The sequence below is a fragment of the Solea senegalensis genome, unplaced genomic scaffold, assembly GCF_019176455.1.
Source record: "Solea senegalensis isolate Sse05_10M unplaced genomic scaffold, IFAPA_SoseM_1 scf7180000015660, whole genome shotgun sequence".
Taxonomy (NCBI): domain Eukaryota; kingdom Metazoa; phylum Chordata; class Actinopteri; order Pleuronectiformes; family Soleidae; genus Solea; species Solea senegalensis.
This window is the reverse complement of record NW_025321408.1, coordinates 24,944-43,611: the sequence shown is the minus strand read 5'-3', so window position 1 is coordinate 43,611 and position 18,668 is coordinate 24,944. Positions and strand designations below refer to the sequence as shown.

Genomic DNA, 18,668 nt, shown 5'->3' with positions numbered 1-18,668 from the left:
AAGAAGTCACACACCACGCCTTACCACCCTATGGGTAATGGTGTAACAGAACGCTTTAACAGGACGCTGGGGAATATGTTGAGAACCCTTCCTCCAACTGCAAAAGCCAGGTGGCCTCAGGTGCTGCGGACCCTGACCTTTTGTTACAACTGTACGATACATGAGACGACCGGCTTTGCCCCATTTTACCTCATGTATGGACGGGTCCCACGTCTTCCTGTCGACATCATGTTCCAGCATGTGATTCAAGATGACAAAGTGATCAGTCATAATGAGTTTGTCTTGAGTTTGAAGCGGGACTTGAGTGAAGCCGCACAAATTGCTCAGAAACACAGCCTTGATGAGCAAGCACGTCATGCCAGGCTGTACAACCGGAAAGTCAAGGGCTCTCCACTGGCTATGGGCGATCGAGTGTTGTTGGCCAACCGCGGTGAAAGAGGAAAAAAGAAGCTCGCTGATAAATGGGACTCTACGCCTTATGATGTTGTGTCGGTGAGGTCTGGGATCAACGTATACAGAATAAGAGATGTCATGACTGGCAGAGAGAGAGTTGTGCACCGGAATCTTCTTCTCCCGGTTGACTTTCTTGCTGTGGATGAAACTCCTACCTCTCTTGTGGACTCAGATGACCAGGATGTGGCATGTACGGGTAGTCGTGACTCGGTGGAGATGAACGACGCAGATGGCCACAACCGGACTATGGACTGGTTAATGCATTCCCCCGATCCAGTCCCCGCCAGTGTAGCTCAGCCACCTGACTCAGTCCCCACCAGTGTTGCTCGCTTACCTGTGCCTGGCGTAGCTTACTTGACTCCCGCGGAAGATGTTGATGGGAACACTGCCATTTGTTCGCAACCCCGCAGTGCTCATGCAGTCCTGGGTGATGCAGTCACTACCAGATATGGGAGACATGTTAGGCCTCCTAAAAGGCTGGTTCATGGGATGTCAACACAAAAGGTTGAGCAGACCTTTCCCAGTTCAAGTCCTGTGTATGCATTTTTCCATGGACTGCTTAAGGTCTGAGTGACCAGGATTTTTTTTTTGTTGTTTGTTTGTTTGTTTGTTAATCCCCCCCCACAAGTTTTGTATGGGCTACATCCGGGTATTGCTTGTTTTGTCTTTGTGGATTTGGGTATGCAGTGTGTATTGCCTTGAACGAGATGTTTAAAAGGTGTATATGGCATCTTTTACTGGTCTGTGGGGAGTATTGGGCTTGGTACCTCCTGATGCTTCAGCACTCCTTAGGGGAGGATTTTGTATCGACTGTGGGTTACATCAGTGATATGGTTTCACTTTGAGCGATCCCAAATGATTTTTTTTTTTTTTTTCTTCTTCTCTATTTCTTTTCCTTCTATTGTACTTTGGATTTGTCTGGTGTTTAACAGAATTTAAAGGGGGTGTATGTAACGGTGTACATAATTAAGTAGTTTTGTGTTAAATTCCTGTTAAACTTGGGACTAAAGCGGCAGCATTGTATATTTTATTTTGAAAGCCCATAGCGGAAGTCAGTGTGACGCTTAATAACGTGCATTTTGTTTAGCGCTCAGAAACAAAATGCTACGCTGTTGGTAAGTCGCTGTCCTGTGCGTCTGGACATAAAACTGTCGTAAAATGCAATTATGTTTCATACGGTGTGTGGTCTTGATCTGTTTTTACTGTATAATGTGGTTGTTAAAGAAACACCGGAGTTTTGTTGCTTTGTGACCTGATTGTTGCCGTGGTGTGCGATGTGTGTGTTGGCTGGTGTGTGAGGCGTGTGCTAGCTATTAGCAGTGTGATGTGTGCGTGGTCTGGACGGTACTGATGCGGAGCTCCTCTTTTGTAGTTCGAGTGACAGCAGAGTTGGCGGCTTGTTGACTGCACTGACTGTTATGTTTTTGTCCCATGTTTCAGGTATGCTACTCATTATAAATCGTTAAGATATTTTTATGTTTTCTATTTTATTTGTGTTTTATTAAATGATGCCACTATACGATCACCATGTTAAAAGAAACAAAATGCTACGCTGTTGTTCGAGTGACAGCAGAGTTGGCGGCTTGTTGACTGCACTGACTGTTATGTTTTTGTCCCATGTTTCAGAAATAAACCAGTTGTGAGTGCTCCATCCAACCTGTCTCCGCAAAGTTTGTGCAAACAGCAGCTGGGCATCGTAACGAAAGTCACACAATCATCTCTGCGATGGTCTCTGGTGTTTCCAGTAATTACTGAGATGTCATAATGAATTAACAATGAGTTTCCTAGGATTAAAGAAGTCTGTTAAATATGCAGTATTTAAGGACACACATGAGAGACAGACTGTGTCTCTGCAGCGTCTACAAGGAAATGACATTTAAATATAATGAACATGAATAAAAGAAAGCCCCTTAAAGCTGGATATTATTCAGTAAAGTGTATTCCTGAAATTGTCTTTAAAAGAACCCAATGACAATGAGTCGCTCACAGCAGTTATAAAAACCCATCATTATTCCTGTGAGCAGCAAAGAGAGAGGCCAACGCACAAAACAGTCACAAAAACCACGGCAGACACAGAGAGGTCAAAGGTCTCTCTCACCACTTACTTCAGCGTCTGTGTCAGCGAATCTCCACGAGACCAGGACGAGACACAGGGACTGAGCAGGAAGAGGAAAAGAGGAAGTGGGAGAGTCCTCACGCACACCAGGAAACACTGGAGTTTGCCTGATTTCTCAGGAGAAGATCAATGAGCCGCCAATCTGAGCTCTTCCTCTGCAGCAGGGTAGAGCACAGTGAAGGTTCAGCCACATGATCTTCTGCTCCACATCCTCCTCAGTCTGAAGAGGTCAGAGTCCAGTGTGTGAGAGTGTGCTGTGAGCTCAGTCTTCATTCATTTCCCTCCCTCTCTGAGATCACACAGAGACCACTTGTGTCTGCACTGAACAGGAAGAGCTCAGACAAACAGAGGCCTCCGCTGGCCACTAATTAGCAGCTCGTACGCAGCTTCCATCCCACTGCAGGGACATCTGTCTGTCTGTCTGTCTGTCTGTCTGATCATGTGAGAGCTTTTGTGGCTTCTTCCCTCCGTCTGTGAGAGATCCACGTGTGTGTGAGTAACCGTGATAACGTGGTCACGTCTGAGGAACTTGTGTTAATCCCGTGACTGTCTCTTCCTCGTCTGCTCTGCTGTAAACACCTCACATATGAAGAGAGGCTGTAATTTGCTGGCATTTCCTCATGGAGACCATTTGATTAGAGAGAAAAAGGGAAGAGGGCTGGACATCAGGGAGGACAATGGACCCTCACAGGGAGGGACGTGCAGTCCACAGAGGATCTAACAGCAATATCCAGGAATACAAACACTTCTAATACAGAGCTGCTTTCATTTTCATCGTTTTATATACAGTATTAATGTTTCATCGACAACACACACACACACACACACACACACACTCCGGTCCAACTTTCAGAGAAGAAAATGTGATAAATCCGTTTCTTACAGTAAAGGTAACTGGTGGATGTGGAATTTAGCGGTTAGCATGGGAAAAATAAAAATGACAGTAGTAGAGAGGTGATGTGAGAAAAACAGCATTTAAGTTGATTTATACGAGACGAGGGGAGAGAGAGACTGACATGAGCTCACTCTGTGGGACGAGCAGCGGCGAGCAGCAGTCGCTCGTCACAAAATAACACCCTTCACATTCTCCACTGGCTCCACGCTTCACGCCACAGACGCTGACACTCAGGAGACAACACCACGTCTAAAAATGTAAAAACGGTGTTTAACAAGGTTCTCTCTTGTGTTCAGGAACACAAATCTCACATGAACTGTTTTTCATCAACATGGGTCAAAGGTCACACATGTCACTCACTCAGGGAACTTCATTCATTCACCTGTCCTCTTCATTCATTCACCTGTCCTCATCATTCACTTCACCTGTCCTCATCATTCACTGCCAAAGTTTCCTGTGCGTGATTTATATTTTATTTTAATTTTATTTAACTCAGTAACAGATGTGATTTTAAAGACCTCAGTTACTGTATGTGTCTCTGTAAATGTGACGGATTCGACTGAAAACTGAACACACAAACAAATGAAACACCGTTAAACCTTCTATAGAACTGTGGGAGGAGTTAGACGAGCAGACACCATCAGCACAGTAACACGCGACTACAGCTTTAAGACAAACCTTTACATCTGTTATCATTTCAAAGTAACACACACACACACACACACACACACCTGCAGACCTGCTCCCACTCAGCTGCTTAAAAACATTAAAAACAGAGAAAAACTAACGGAAACAAAGGATTCAAATGTGTCCATGACTGAGCAGTTCTGAAGTTTGTCAAACGCACAGGAACTTCTGTTGCTTGGCAACCCCTTCAACCCAGGTGGATCGCTCTTTATTTTCATTTCTCTCTTTTTTTTTCTTTCAACTTGGTTTTTAAAGTCAGTAGAGAAGAAGAAGAAGAAGAAGAGGAAGAAGAGGAAACCTCCTCCTCTTCCTCACAGTCTGTGTTTTTACGAAGGAGGAAAAATCTGCTCAAAAAGGGACTCATCACTACACTTTATATTGATTTAGATTTTATGATTACTGTCAATCAGTTTGTTGTCATTTCATGCGTAAAATGGAATAATCCACAGAAATGCTGATTCTTACTGTGACATTTCAATAAAAACAACAATCTCAGTCTGACAGCGACAGTTAAATACTATTAATCACAATATGGCCGACTGCAAGTGTGTGTGTGTGTGAAAATCTCATTTCAGATGAATTATTGATCCAAACACGTCTGAAGAGAACGTCACAGTTGAAGTAATGATGTGAAATCATATCATATTAGATATTGATTCAAAATCATTCCGTCAATTCAAATACAACCGTTCACTGACGTGTGATGAAAGAACAGAGTCTACTCTTTCTTTAGGTAGATTATAGAGAACGAGTCAGTCCAAGTCAAAATGCTTAAAACAGCCCCGTTAAAAACATATTTAATATATAGCTCCTCCCACAAGTTGAGCGGGAATGCACAGATAATAACAACACAATTCTCAGGACTGTTAAACACTGAGACAAACAATATAGAATATTGGACTCCTGCACATGAATCCATGCAGAAAGTGACAGACTGGACCTTTAACCCGGATTCACTTCACATCTCTGAGACTTGAGTGACAGCTGGACCACAGAGGAAACTCGCCTTTCACACAACAGATGCAAAGGTCAGCGCTGCACAGCAGCAACAGACAGATGAGAGGAAGAGAAAGAGCGACATGTTTCTGTCAAGACGAGGAGAGACGGGATCGTCAGGGAAGCACAACACACAGTGACAAGTCATTTTCACACGCACGCACACACACACACACACACACACACACACACACACACACACACACACACACACACACACAGGTGCTGTGAGCCAGGTCAGTGTCGGCTGCCAGCGAGTAACACAGAGGTCTGTTGTGTTGTCAAATCTTCAGCTGTTTGAGCCAAAACACCACGGATCTCAGCGCTAAACATTCACCACAGCTGAGAGCTGAGTGGTGAGGAAGGAAGGAAGGAAGGAAGGGAGGGAGGGAGGGAGAGAGAGAAAACCCACGAGGGAGGAAAAGAAGCACAGTTTGGACTCGGATCTCTTTTTATTTTTCTCGGCTTTTTCTGCAAACTCTCTACGTTCACAACACACACACACACACACACGCTTCATACCTTCAGTCAGACAACAGCTGAAGCTCATTCAATTATTTACACAGAAATTCTGCAAATAAACAACTAGAACTGGGAAACACCATCATTACGTAAAAGACAGGGATGTTTACAGGAATGTTTAAAAAGTCGATATCATTGACTGTATAAACTTGTAACTCTGATACAGTTGTGTTGTGTATCTCTCTCTCTCTCTAATCTGTCTCTACCTCATCTCACTCTTGTCCTTTCTCTCCCCCCTTTCTGTCCCCACCTCTCCGCTGTCCCCCGTTCACCTTTCACCCCGAGCGGTCGAGGCAGATGACCGCACACCTCTGAGCCTGGTTGTGTCAGAGTTTTTTCTCTCCACTGATGCCTAGCGTTTGCTCATTGTGTGAACTGTTGGGATTCGTACAGACGTACGTACAGACCTGAGATCATGTGGCGCTATACATTATTATTATTACATTATTATTATTATTATTATTATTATTATTATTACATGTCATTTAGCAGACGCTTTTATCCAAAGCGACTTACAAAAGTGCATTTAAACATTTACAAATAAAATTATATACAAATAAAATTGAATTGAATTGAATTGAATTGTTTACAGGGATGTTTACAGATATGTTTACAGTGATGTTTACAGGGTTGTTTACAGGGATGTTTACAGGGATGTTTACAGATATGTTTACAGTGATGTTTACAGGGTTGTTTACAGGGATGTTTACAGATATGTTTCCTTCTGTAAATGATTTCTTTGTATCAGAACTTTGCTCTTGTTGTCGTTCAAAGTTTCACATGGAGAAGAAATGAAGAGATTTTTGATTATATGATTGACAGCGGGAAAAAAGAGAATCCAGAGACAGCTCGTTCCCCACGTTGCCATGGAAACCAGTTAAAGTATTCACTCACAACAATGGCAGTATCACTAACCTGTAATTTCACTGTGTGTGTGTGTGTTTGTGTGTGTGTGTTACTGTCAAACCCCGTGACAAACACGTATGTGTATGAAGCGATACACATTGTGTTCACACTGAAGAGGCACTGTGATGAAGTGTGTGTGTGTGTGTGTGTGTGTGTGTGTGTGTACCTGTGAGGGGCTGGAGAAACCCAGGTTACGGCAGCCGTTGCAGGGCGTCAGGGCCTCCCAGAATCCAGAGGGGCCACAACTCTTCTCTGCCTCGTCTTCCTCCAGAGCAGCAGCAGCAGCAGCAGCAGCAGCAGCAGCAGCAGCAGCAGCAGCGACAGGCAGGTTCACCCGCTGCCAGAAAATGAATAAACCAGATCAAAACCAACACAGAACAGCAGAGGATTCACTGTGACGATCTTTACTTGACCTGAGTCCATTTTCTTAACTGGAATTGTTTATTTGCCAAGAAAATATGCCAAGTTGGTGGAGATAGTCAAAGATTTAGAGTCAGAGTTTGGTGAAATGACAAATATAATATAATAGAATATAATATAGATAAATGTGTCACTAACATTCTGTTCAGGCCGAGGTCAGAATGACAAGGACCTAACATTAATGATCTTAAAAAACACAAAACAGATTCAAACGCTTTTGTTATTTTCACAGAGATAAAAGAACAGATTTGATTCTTCATTGTGTGACACACACATAAACATCCACACTGAAAGAAGAGGAAAAACGTTCAGGTTACACACAAAATAATACACACACACATATATGTACACACACACTACACTGTTAACAGGATATTGATGAATTATTAATGACTAAGAACTGCATGAATGATCAATATTACATTAGTTGTGTAAAGGAAACCCTTAACCTTCAGCTTAATTAAAGGATTCTGTTTGTGTTCATTTAAACATTTAAATAAAACATCACAACAACTGACTTTGCAGTTATTTAGTTAATGGTCAATAATCACTTTGCTGAGAATAAAGATCCAAGGAACACGTATAATATGTAACAGTGAAATGTCCGAAACTTAATTATGCTCATTTGAATAAAAGGAAACATCATATTATCATGAATTTTATACTATACTAATGCTCCGACCACACACACACACACAGGATGTCGATGTTATAGTCAAGGAACGAGGGACAGAGGCTAAACGTGTTCATGTACGTGTGTGTGTGTGTGTGTGTGTGTGTGTGTGTGTGTGTGTGTGTGTGTGTGTGTGTGTGATTCTCCGCTCAGCTAACGCTGACACGAATCAGCTGATTTTTATTTAGACTCCAAGAAATCACTTTTTGTCCTTTGTGAGTCTTTAGCAGGTGTGTGTGTGTGTGTGTGTGTGTGTGTGTGTGTGTGTGTGTGTGTGTGTGTGTGTGATTCTCCTCAGCTAACGCTGACACGAATCAGCTGATTTTATTTAGACTCCAAGAAATCACTTTTGTCCTGAGTCTTTAAGTGTGTGTGTGTGTGTGTGTGTGTGTGTGTGTGTGTGTGTAGTGACATCATTACTGATCACGAAGGCAAAACACAGACAAAATAAGAAAATCTGCAACAAGAAAAAAAATGTGTGCAAGCTTTGAGTGAGTGGATGATTGTTTCTGTTTCAGAGATGAGTGAACGAGTGAATACTGTCCTCATCTTTACTACACTGCCCTCTGGTGTCTGCACAGACAAAGTACAAGAAGCTCTGTAAACATCTGGACTATTGTTGCTCTTATTATTATGAATAACAACAACAATAATAATAATAATAATGATACAATAAAGTATATTTTCTTTATGTAAAAGGTCACAAATGAACACATTTAAAATAGTTTACAGCGATAACAGAGATATAATTCTGTAAAGTGTTGAAGGATTAAATCTTCTTTAGTTTAATTTCACAGTCGTGAACAGAAACAGACATTTTTATATTGTTGTATAATCTGATGATTAGTCCAAAAATATTAAATATGCACAAGTGAAAAAAAGCAGAACCAAAGAGTGTTTGTCATTTTTCTTTGATTAATGTCATTATTTAACTCATTTGTGAAAAATATGTGTTAATTATCCTTTTTGTCAAATAATCACTCACTGAACTAATTATTGTCGGCAAGAAGACGAAAAGTGTTGTCTCTGTGTCTCCTCACAGTCATTTAATAATGTGTCCAAAACTCCACGTCGTGTGTCCACGACCACAACAAACTACACTCTGCTGTAAACATGGCATTTACTTAGAAATCATACCAGATCTTAGTCTTTGATTTAATGTCTACTCTTCAGGATGTAGTTTTCTATGACAGGATGTAGTTTTCTATGACGGGATGTAGTTTTCTTAGACGGGATGTAATTTTCTTAGACAGGATGTAGTTTTCTTAGACAGGATGTAGTTTTCTTAGACAGGATGTAGTTTTATGACAGGATGTCGTTTTCTTAGACAGGATGTCGTTTTCTTGAACATGATGCAGTTTTCTTAGACAGGATGTAGTTTTCTATGACGGGATGTAGTTTCTTAGGATGTAATTTTCTTAGACAGGATGTAGTTTTCTTAGACAGGATGTAGTTTTCTTATGTCATTTTCTTAGACGTGATGCAGTTTTCTTAGACAGGATGTAGTTTTCTTAGACAGGATGTAATTTTCTTACGGGATGTAGTTTTCTAGACAGGATGTCATTTTCTTAGACGTGATGCAGTTTTCTTAGACGGGATGTAGTTTCTTAGGCGGGATGTAGTTTTCTTAGACAGGATGTCATTTTCTTAGACGTGATGCAGTTTTCTTAGACAGGATGTAGTTTTCTTAGACAGGATGTAATTTTCTTAGACAGGATGTAGTTTTCTTAGACAGGATGTAGTTTTCTTAGTGTAATTTTCTTAGACAGGATGTAGTTTTCTTAGACAGGATGTAGTTTTCTTAGACAGGATGTAGTTTTCTTAGACAGGATGTAGTTTTATTAAACAGGATGTCGTTTTCTTAGACGGGATGTAGTTTTATTAAACAGGATGTCGTTTTCTTAGACGGGATGTAGTTTTATTAAACAGGATGTCGTTTTCTTAGACGTAATGCAGTTTTCTTAGACGGGATGTAGTTTTCTTAGACGGGATGTCATTTTCTTAAACAGGATGTAGTTTTCTTAGACGAAGGCCCTTTCTCAATACTCAATACTTCAATACTTGTACTCCAGGCGAAGTACGAGAAGAACGCCTGGAGTACATACTTGCCAAGTACGGTAGTGAAAAGTATAAAGTATATTTTCTTCTGTGTGTGTGTGTGAAGTGGATGAAATGAAAGCTTTATGGACGGACCTTGGCGCCTCGGGTCAGCGCGCCGTTGGGTCTGTCGGGCCGGTCGTCGTCACAGCTGTCCATGGAGTGAGAGGAGATGGTGTGACAGAGCTCCTCGAACGAGTAATCTCTGTCCCGGCACTTTTTGATCTCGTGGAGCAGTTTGGACAGTTCGCTCGTCACGGCATCATCTGGTGAAGAGGACAGATATGATATGCACGGTTCCCACATCGAGTCAGTCCAAGTGTTTTACTTTGATGAGCAGAGATTTTAGAATTTTCACTCTCTCTCTTGTTAAACTTTACTCGCTCATTGTTCTGCATGGAATCTCACAGTGTCCACAACGCTGCAGAGGCCTCGTCTACGTACATCAAGCAACCAGTAGGTGGCGTTGCATTTACCTAAATATCAACTCAACTTCCCTCCTGCACAAAATTCAAGCACTTTCAAGAACCCATGTCTATTTAGGGCAACTTTCAAGGGCCTTGAGTGTTTCTTTTCAAATTCTCAAACATTCCAGGGCCTGTGGGGAATCCTGGAAAAGTCTCCTAAGAATGAAGCCACTTGAAACTCGAAACAAACGCTGAGGACTTCAGTTATTGTGTCGTCACGTTCTCTGTGTTCTTACCGCGCTAACCTTCGTTTCATTTATGCATCAGTTTATTTTCATTTCTTTTACAGAAAGTTAAATAATTCTAATTTCCTTTTTGGTCCTTCGATGATTTTTTTTCTCTATTTTTGCCTGATTTAACATTAAAAATCATCTTTAGACAAAAAGAGCAAACCAAAGACTTCAAAACATTCCCTCTGTTTTCAAAGTGGAACATTCCAGAAGCAGACTGTGCTAATCACATTCTCTCTCTCCAGGTCATCACAGGAGATCAGCTGCAATACTAGGTTTATAACACAGGGGGCAGTAGTGAATCAAGTGTTTAACTGCAGTTTACCAGCAGTTAAACAGCAGTTACACAGTCAGCAGGACCAAAGGAAGTCTGTGTCGATGTCATTGATGTCGTTCATACTCACTCTTGTGTCTGAGGGACGGAGAGGCAGAGGGCGAGGGGACAGAGGTTCGAGGTGCTGGGACAGGACACCTGCGAACGGGCTCCTCCACGATATTTGTCCTCTCCATCTCATCCATCATATATTCTAAAGAGACACGGAGGCAAGAGGGGCAGGGGGGCAGGAGGAGGAGGAGGGGGTGAGAGGGTGAGAAGGTGGATGATGAAATGTGATGAAAATACAGTAAATAAATATGAAAACAGGAAGAGAGTGAAAAGGCTGGAGAAACTCTGACGAGGTGTGACATGGCGGGAGGAGGAGAACATAACAATTTTCATTCATGCTGTTCCACAAACTCACTGCACGCTTTCTGCTCATAGAGCAACAGATAAATGCAGAGGAGAGACAAGAGGAACCAACACAAACACACTTACACAGTGCAACCATGTGGCAGCTGACCTGCTGAGCCGGCCATTTTATTAGGTACACCTGTTCTACTGCTCACTAAGCAGCCCATCACAAGGCAGCGGCTCAGTGAGGCCTGGGAGCAGGTCTCAGTCTGATACTGGTCCAAATATCAGAGTGAGGCCTGGGAGCAGGTCTCAGTCTGATACTGGTCCAAATATCAGAGTGAGGCCTGGGAGCAGGTCTCAGTCTGATACTGGTCCAAATATCAGAGTCCATTACAATCCAAACATCCTGGAGATCACGGAGCCGCAGATGTGACATGAGAACAAATATCATTCATCTTTGTCATCACACAGTCGGAGAACCATGTGTTTGACATGACGTTCATGAATGATCTAAAATGATCTTCAGACCAATATCACATCTATATCAGTGATAGTAAACCAGAGTTTGTGATATCAGATCTATATCAGTGATGGTAAACCAGAGTTTGTGATATCAGATCTATATCAGTCATAGTAAACCAGAGTTTGTGATTTCAGATCTATATCAGTGATAGTAAACCAGAGTTTGTGATATCAGATCTATATCAGTCATAGTAAACCAGAGTTTGTGATATCAGATCTATATCAGTGATAGTAAACCAGAGTTTGTGATATCAGATCTATATCAGTGATGGTAAACCAGAGTTTGTGATATCAGATCTATATCGGTGATGGTAAACCAGTTTGTGATATCAGATCTATATCAGTGATGTTTGTGATATCAGATATATCAGTGATAATAAACCAGAGTTTGTGATATCAGATCTATATCAGTGTAAACCAGAGTTTGTGATATCAGATCTATATCAGTGATGGTAAACCAGAGTTTGTGATATCAGATCTATATCAGTGATGGTATATCACCCAGAGTTTGTGATATCAGATCTATATCAGTGAAACCAGAGTTGTGATAATCTATATCAGTGATAGTAAACCAGAGTTTATGATATCAGATCTATATCAGTGATGGTAAACCAGAGTTTCTGATATCAGATCTATATCAGTGAAAGTAAACCAGAGTTTGTGATATCAGATCTATATCAGTGATAGTAAACTTTGTGATATCAGATCTATATCAGTGATGGTAAACCAGAGTTTGTGATATCAGATCTATATCAGTGTGATATCAGACCAGTGATGTTTGTGATATCAGATCTATATCAGTGATAGTAAACCAGAGTTTGTGATATCAGATCTATATCAGTGATAATAAACCAGAGTTTGTGATATCAGATCTATATCAGTGAAAGTAAACCAGAGTTTGTGATATCAGATCTATATCAGTGATGGTAAACCAGAGTTTGTGATATCAGATCTATATCAGTGATGGTAAACCAGAGTTTGTGATATCAGATCTATATCAGTGATAGTAAACCAGAGTTTGTGATATCAGATCTATATCAGTGACGGTAAACCAGAGTTTGTGATATCTCTATATCAGTGATAGTAAACCAGAGTTTATGATATCAGATCTATATCAGTGATGGTAACCAGAGTTTCTGATATCAGATCTATTGAAAGTAAACCAGAGTTTGTGATATCAGATCTATATCAGTGATGGTAAACCAGAGTTTGTGATATCAGATCTATATCAGTGATAGTAAACCAGTGATATCAGATCTATATCGATATAAACCAGAGTTTCTGATATCAGATCTATATCAGTGATAGTAAACCAGAGTTTGTGATATCAGATCTATATCAGTGATAGTAAACCAGAGTTTCTGATATCAGATCTATGTGTGTGTGTGTGTGTGTGTGTGTGTGTGTGTGTGTGTGTGTGTGTGTGTGTGTGTGTGTGTCCTTTCTCATCTCCTCCCCAACAGGATATGGCATGCAGCTGATCTTTTCACTAAGTCCCAGCTGTGTCCTCCACACACTCTGACTTCCTTATTTTCACTCAAGCCCCACACACACACACACTCTGACTTCCTTATTTTCGCTGAAGTCCAAATCAAGCGTGTGATGAGATGATTTTTTGTTTCCTGACATTTAAGAAGCTACAAGTGTTGCATTCAAGTCTTTCTGTCTTATTAAAGAGTTTCTCATCAGATATTTTCCAATATTCAGTGAAGTCACAAAAGTGCTCAAGAACTCACTTACAATCCAAAGTAGTAAAGACATTAAAAAAGACATTAATGAAACACAGGGATGTTGATTAACTTATTACTGTTTCATTTCATGCTTATGCTAACAACTGCTGCTTATGCTCGCTCGCTAAACCCAACGAGAAAGTCTCCAACAAACATCTTATCTTCTACACAAACGTGATTTTCTCCATCGAACGTGATTTCAATACGTTTCTAACGTTGCAGTAATCACACAGTTCCTTCTGTGATTTGTCTTTCTTTCTTTTGTCCACGACTAAACTGTTGTCTTTGTTTCTCCAGTGGAAGACAAACTTCTCGACTGGATCACATCCATTACATTACATGACATTACGTTGTTCAGTACATCCCAGTGTTTCATGCTCACATTTGTGGTCAAAAGGCAAAAACAGAGACACACACGTCGGCAACATTTCATCCCGCTCACGTCTGCGACGTCACTTTGAAGAAGCAGCAACTGTGTTTCTACAAATGTGTCGACATTTAAAAAACTGCACGTCTGCAGTGACCCACTTTCTCACATTTACTTCATCTGAGTGTGTGTGTGTGTGTGTGCGTGCGTCTGTGTGTGTTTTACCTTGAATAAGAGCAGTGATCTGTTGGGACTTTGGTGCAGGATGTTCTCTCAGGATCTCCAGCGCTGTTCTGCCTTTACTATCTGTCAGATTAGTGTCGATCCCTACACACACACACACACACACACACACACAGTCGTAGCATGTTAAAGGTGAAAGCACAAACCCGCTGCGCAGCGGAGTTTCAAATGATTCAATCAAATCCCGTTCACATCAAGGTTAGAATAGTTTTTTATTTGTTGTAAATGGTCATTTTCTGCCTGTTAAAACAAATGTTACTACGACGATGACGATGTCACCATGTCACCAGAGGAAGATTGTGGACTTTTATTCACGAAAACTCTTTATGTCCCCAATTTCTCGTCAGAGCTAAAGCTAATGTGAAGCAGTGAATGTTTCATTCTTTAGTTGGACTTCAAGAGACAGAGACGACTGAGTTCATTCATTCTAATCACCAGATCCTGCCGCTGCTGCTGTTTCCACCAGCAGGCAGCTCCAATTAGGTTTCCTGGATGCAGCCTGGACAAGTCATGTGACGCTTAAAGGCAGATGTTCATACACTCAGAGATAAACGTGTACCATCAAGGTCCATCGATTTAAAACCTCCCAAAGTGATTCAAATATAAATGTGTTGAGCCTGATGTTTATTTGTTTATCTATTTGGGACGTTTCACTTTCATGTAAATATGCCAGATTATAGCCGCTGTAATCCCTAAGAGAAAACATTAGAGTTCCATATTGTTTCTAAATTGTGGGAAAGTCACTTATTCACATCATCATCATCATCATCATCATCATCATCCTCCGCTTATCCGGGGCCGGGTCGCGGGGGCAGCAGTTTCAGCAAGGGACCCCAAACTTCCCTTTCCCGAGCCACATTGACCAGCTCCGACTGAGGGATCCCGAGGCGTTCCTAGGCCAGAGTGGAGATGTAATCTCTCCACCTTGTCCTAGGTCTACCCCGAGGCCTCCTCCCAGCTGGACGTGCCTGGTACACCTCCCTTGGGAGGCGTCCATGAGGTATCCTCACCAGATGCCCGAACCACGTCAACTGGCTCCTTTCAACGTGAAGGAGCAGCGGCTCTACTCCGATACTCCCGCAGCACCTCCCACAGTATCTCCCGGGGAACCCGATCATATGCCTTCCCGGGTCCAAAAAACACATGTAGACTGGATGGGCGTAGTCCCAGGCCCCCTCCAGGATCCCTGCAAGAGTAAAGAGCTTGTCCGTTGTTCCATGACCAGGACGGAATCCGCATTGTTACTCTTGAATCTGAGGTTCGACTACCGGTCGAACCCTCCTTTCCAGCACCTTTGAGTAAACCTTACCAGGGAGGCTGAGAAGTGTGATTCCCCGACAATTGGCACACACTCTCAGGTCACCCTTTTTGAAAAGGGGGACCACTACCCCAGTTTGCCACTCCTTCAGTTCTGCCCCCGACCTCCACGCAATGTTGAAGAGACGTGTATCCAAGACAGCTCCTCCACACCCAGAGCCTTCAGCATTTCTGGGCGGATCTCATCAACCCCGGAGCCTTGCCACTGCGGAGTTGTTTAACCACCTCAGTGACCTCCCTCAGGGAGATTGACGATGATCCCCCATCAGCTTCCCTCTCTGCCTCCACCACAGAGGGCACAGATGTCAGACTCAGGACTTCCTCAAAGTGTTCCTTCCTGCGTCCGGTTACCTCCTCAGTCAAGGTCAACAGTGCCCCATCCTTACTGTACACAGTTTGGATGGTCCCCCGCTTTCCCCTCCTGAGGCCCCAAATGGTTTTCCAGAAACACCTTGGTGCCGACCGATAGTCCTTCTCCATGTCCTCGCCAAACTTCTCCCATACCCTCTGCTTTGTGTCCTCTGGGATAGCATATCCCGGAAACACTCCTTCTTCAGTCAAACAGCTTCCGGGGTGTTTGAGGGTTACCGTCCTTTGAGGCACCTAAGGCCCTGAAGCCACAGCTCTCCGCTACAGCTTTCACAATAGAGGCTTTGAACACTGCCCATTCAGGTTCAATGTCCCCAGCCTTCACAGGGATACAGGAAAAGCTCAGCTTGGTGAGAGGTGAGAGTTGAAGGCCTCTCGGACAGGGGGATCCTCCAAAAGTTCCCAATTCATCAGCACTATACATTTGGGTTTACCAGGTCTGTCCAGAGTCCTCCCCCATCCTATGACCCACCACCAGATGGTGATGAGTTGACAGCTCTGCCCCTCTCTTCACCCGAGTCTCCAGAACATGCGGCCTCAGATCAGATGAAACGATCACAAAATCGATCATCGACCTTGGGTCAAGGACACTCTGGTACCAAGTGCACATAGTCACCTCAGAGTTGAATCCATGTAATGTGTGACATCCATTCAATGTTTATTTACATTAATCTTATTTGTGGTTACGACGGATTATTAAAGACAAACTGTTTTTTCTCTTCAGTGCCTTCTTTTTATTTACTGCAGTTTTTATTGTTTTGATTTGTTTGTATTTTTCTTTCGTTCTTTAGTTTTAAAATGGTTTAAATGCTCCATAAATAAATAATTCTTCTCTTTTGAATAAAGAGAGGAAACAAAACTGTTTGACAAACATTTCAAGAATTCATCTTGAAAGAAAAAGGAGAAACTGGTTTATTACAGCTGTTTCACGCGACTGACAATAAAACTGCATCAAACTCCGCCTCCTACTCTGTACAAATACTTATTACTTATTTTTAGATAGACAGACAGACAGATAGATAGACAGATTGATAGATGTGGACAATTCCAGACCCAGGAAGTAGCGCAGGAAACAGGAAGCGTGTAAGGGGCAACAGTGTCCACCTCTGTCCGCTCTGTACTTTTATTGATTCACATTCATATTTCCATTCTTGCTGCTCACAGTCTCACACTGTGGTCACTGTGGTCACTGTGGTCACTGTGGTACTGTGGTCACTGTGGTCACTGTAATTAAAAGCTGTGGTCACTGTGAGTACTGTGGTCACTGTGGTATGGTCCTGTGGTCACTGTAGTACTGTGGTCACTGTGGTACTATTACTGTGGTCACTGTGGTCCTGTGGTCACTGTGGTCACTGTGTTACTGTGGTCACTGTGGTCTGTAGGTACTGTAATTCACCCCTAATGGTCACTGTGGTACTAATGGTCACTGTGGTCTCTGTGGTACTGTGGTCACTGGTCACTGTAGTCACTGTGGTACTGTAGTGCTGTGGTCACCTGTGGTACTGTGGTCACTGTGGTCACTGTGGTACTGTGGTCACTGGTCACTGGGTCACTGTGGTCACTGTGGTGCCTGTGGTCACTTCATGGTCACTGTGGTCACTGTGGTCACTGTGTGCTGTGGTCACTGTGGTCTCTGTGGTACTGTGGTCACTGGTACTGTGAACTCTGTGGTCACTGTGGTGCTAATGGTCACTGTGGTCACTGTGGTACTGTGGTCACTGTGATGCTGTGGTACTGTGGTCACTGTGGTCTCTGTGGTACTGTGGTCACTTTTAATGGTACTATGGTCACTGTGGTCACTGTGTTACTGTGGTACTGTGGTCACTGTGGTCACTGTGGTCACTGTGGTCACTGTGGTCACTGTGGCACTGTGGTCACTGTGGTCACTGTGGTCACTGTGGCACTGTGGTCACTGTGGTCACTGTGGTCACTGTGGTCACTGTGGCACTGTGGTACTGTGGTCACTGTGGTCACTGTGGCACTGTGGCACTGTGGCACTGTGGTCACTGTGGTCACTGTGGCACTGATTGTTATTAAGGAGGCAAGAAACGTCAAAAAGCAGACTGAGGGAGTGTCCACTGCAGCTCAGTGATGTTGTGTTATTATGCACGTTTTGGCAGCCCGTGGTCAAGTGGAAAGGGAACTTGACTTGTAACCGGAGAGTCGCCGGTTCAAATCCCCACCTGGCCAAAAAGGTCTGGGGTACCCCTGAGCAAGGTACCCACCCCCAATGCTCCCTGGGTGCTACTCAGTGTGGCAGCCCACTGCTTCTAATTCTAGGATGGGTCAAATGCAGACTGTTCTATTTGTTATATATTAGTCCTAATACATTTTTAAAATGTTTCAGGACCATTTTGGATCTTGCACCAGGTAAATTCTCCATATGACAAAAAAAAAACTAAAACTTATTATAACCTTCACACACACACACACACACACACACACACACTTCTAAGCCCACCTGAGTCCAACAGAAGGCGAACTACATCCATCTTCCCAAAGAGAGCGGCCTCATGGAGGGCACTGCCATGTTCTGTCTGAGAGAGACAGACAGAGAGACAGAGACAGAGAGACACTGTTAATATTGTCTTTCTCGTTTGAACAAGTGAAAACAAACAGACGATAAATGTGTGGACAGCAGTTGACGATAATAAATTCTAACAGTTGAATCATTTCTGACTGTGGAAACAAGAAGGCGAATGATGTCATCATATCTGATATCAGACGGATGCTTCACTATGGACAGCCTGTAAACACGTAAATACAAATGAGCTGACTCATGTTTTCACAGTTGGAGAATGACTCAGCACAAACGTAACATAATATATACTGTCTCCATTACACTCATATTACTGTCATCACTGTGAACCCTCAGCGGCTGAAGCTCACAGCTCATCCTTCACCTTAATGAAGACGAATGACCTGTGATGATGACACTACAGAATACATCTGTGAGAGAAGGTCACATGACGCCAGAGAAAATGC

General features: G+C 42.7%; 2 protein-coding genes and 1 long non-coding RNA gene across 3 annotated transcripts in view; 1 reads left to right on the top strand and 2 right to left on the bottom strand.

Annotated features, from left to right (window-relative positions):
• LOC122762432 (ankyrin repeat and sterile alpha motif domain-containing protein 1B-like) overlaps window positions 1-912 on the bottom strand; it is a gene marked incomplete at its 3' end in the record, with an annotated part of 14,776 nt that extends 13,864 nt beyond the window's left edge. Inside the window, exon 1 of the mRNA XM_044017615.1 lies at window positions 808-912. Coding sequence (XP_043873550.1) covers window positions 808-912 — 105 coding nt within the window. The remainder of the gene's footprint in view (window positions 1-807) is intronic.
• A 598-nt stretch (window positions 913-1,510) lies between these two features.
• LOC122762434 lies at window positions 1,511-2,109 on the top strand. The gene is made up of 3 exons (XR_006358708.1): window positions 1,511-1,568; window positions 1,826-1,893; window positions 2,080-2,109. It is a non-coding gene; the product is annotated as an uncharacterized LOC122762434 (long non-coding RNA).
• A 575-nt stretch (window positions 2,110-2,684) lies between these two features.
• The window catches only part of LOC122762431 (ankyrin repeat and sterile alpha motif domain-containing protein 1B-like), a 36,592-nt gene continuing 20,608 nt past the window's right edge, over window positions 2,685-18,668 (bottom strand). The window contains exons 6-11 of the mRNA XM_044017614.1: window positions 18,145-18,220; window positions 13,980-14,081; window positions 10,867-10,989; window positions 9,862-10,031; window positions 6,736-6,912; window positions 2,685-2,789 (exon numbers count right to left, since the gene is read on the bottom strand). Coding sequence (XP_043873549.1) covers window positions 2,685-2,789; window positions 6,736-6,912; window positions 9,862-10,031; window positions 10,867-10,989; window positions 13,980-14,081; window positions 18,145-18,220 — 753 coding nt within the window. The remainder of the gene's footprint in view (window positions 2,790-6,735; window positions 6,913-9,861; window positions 10,032-10,866; window positions 10,990-13,979; window positions 14,082-18,144; window positions 18,221-18,668) is intronic.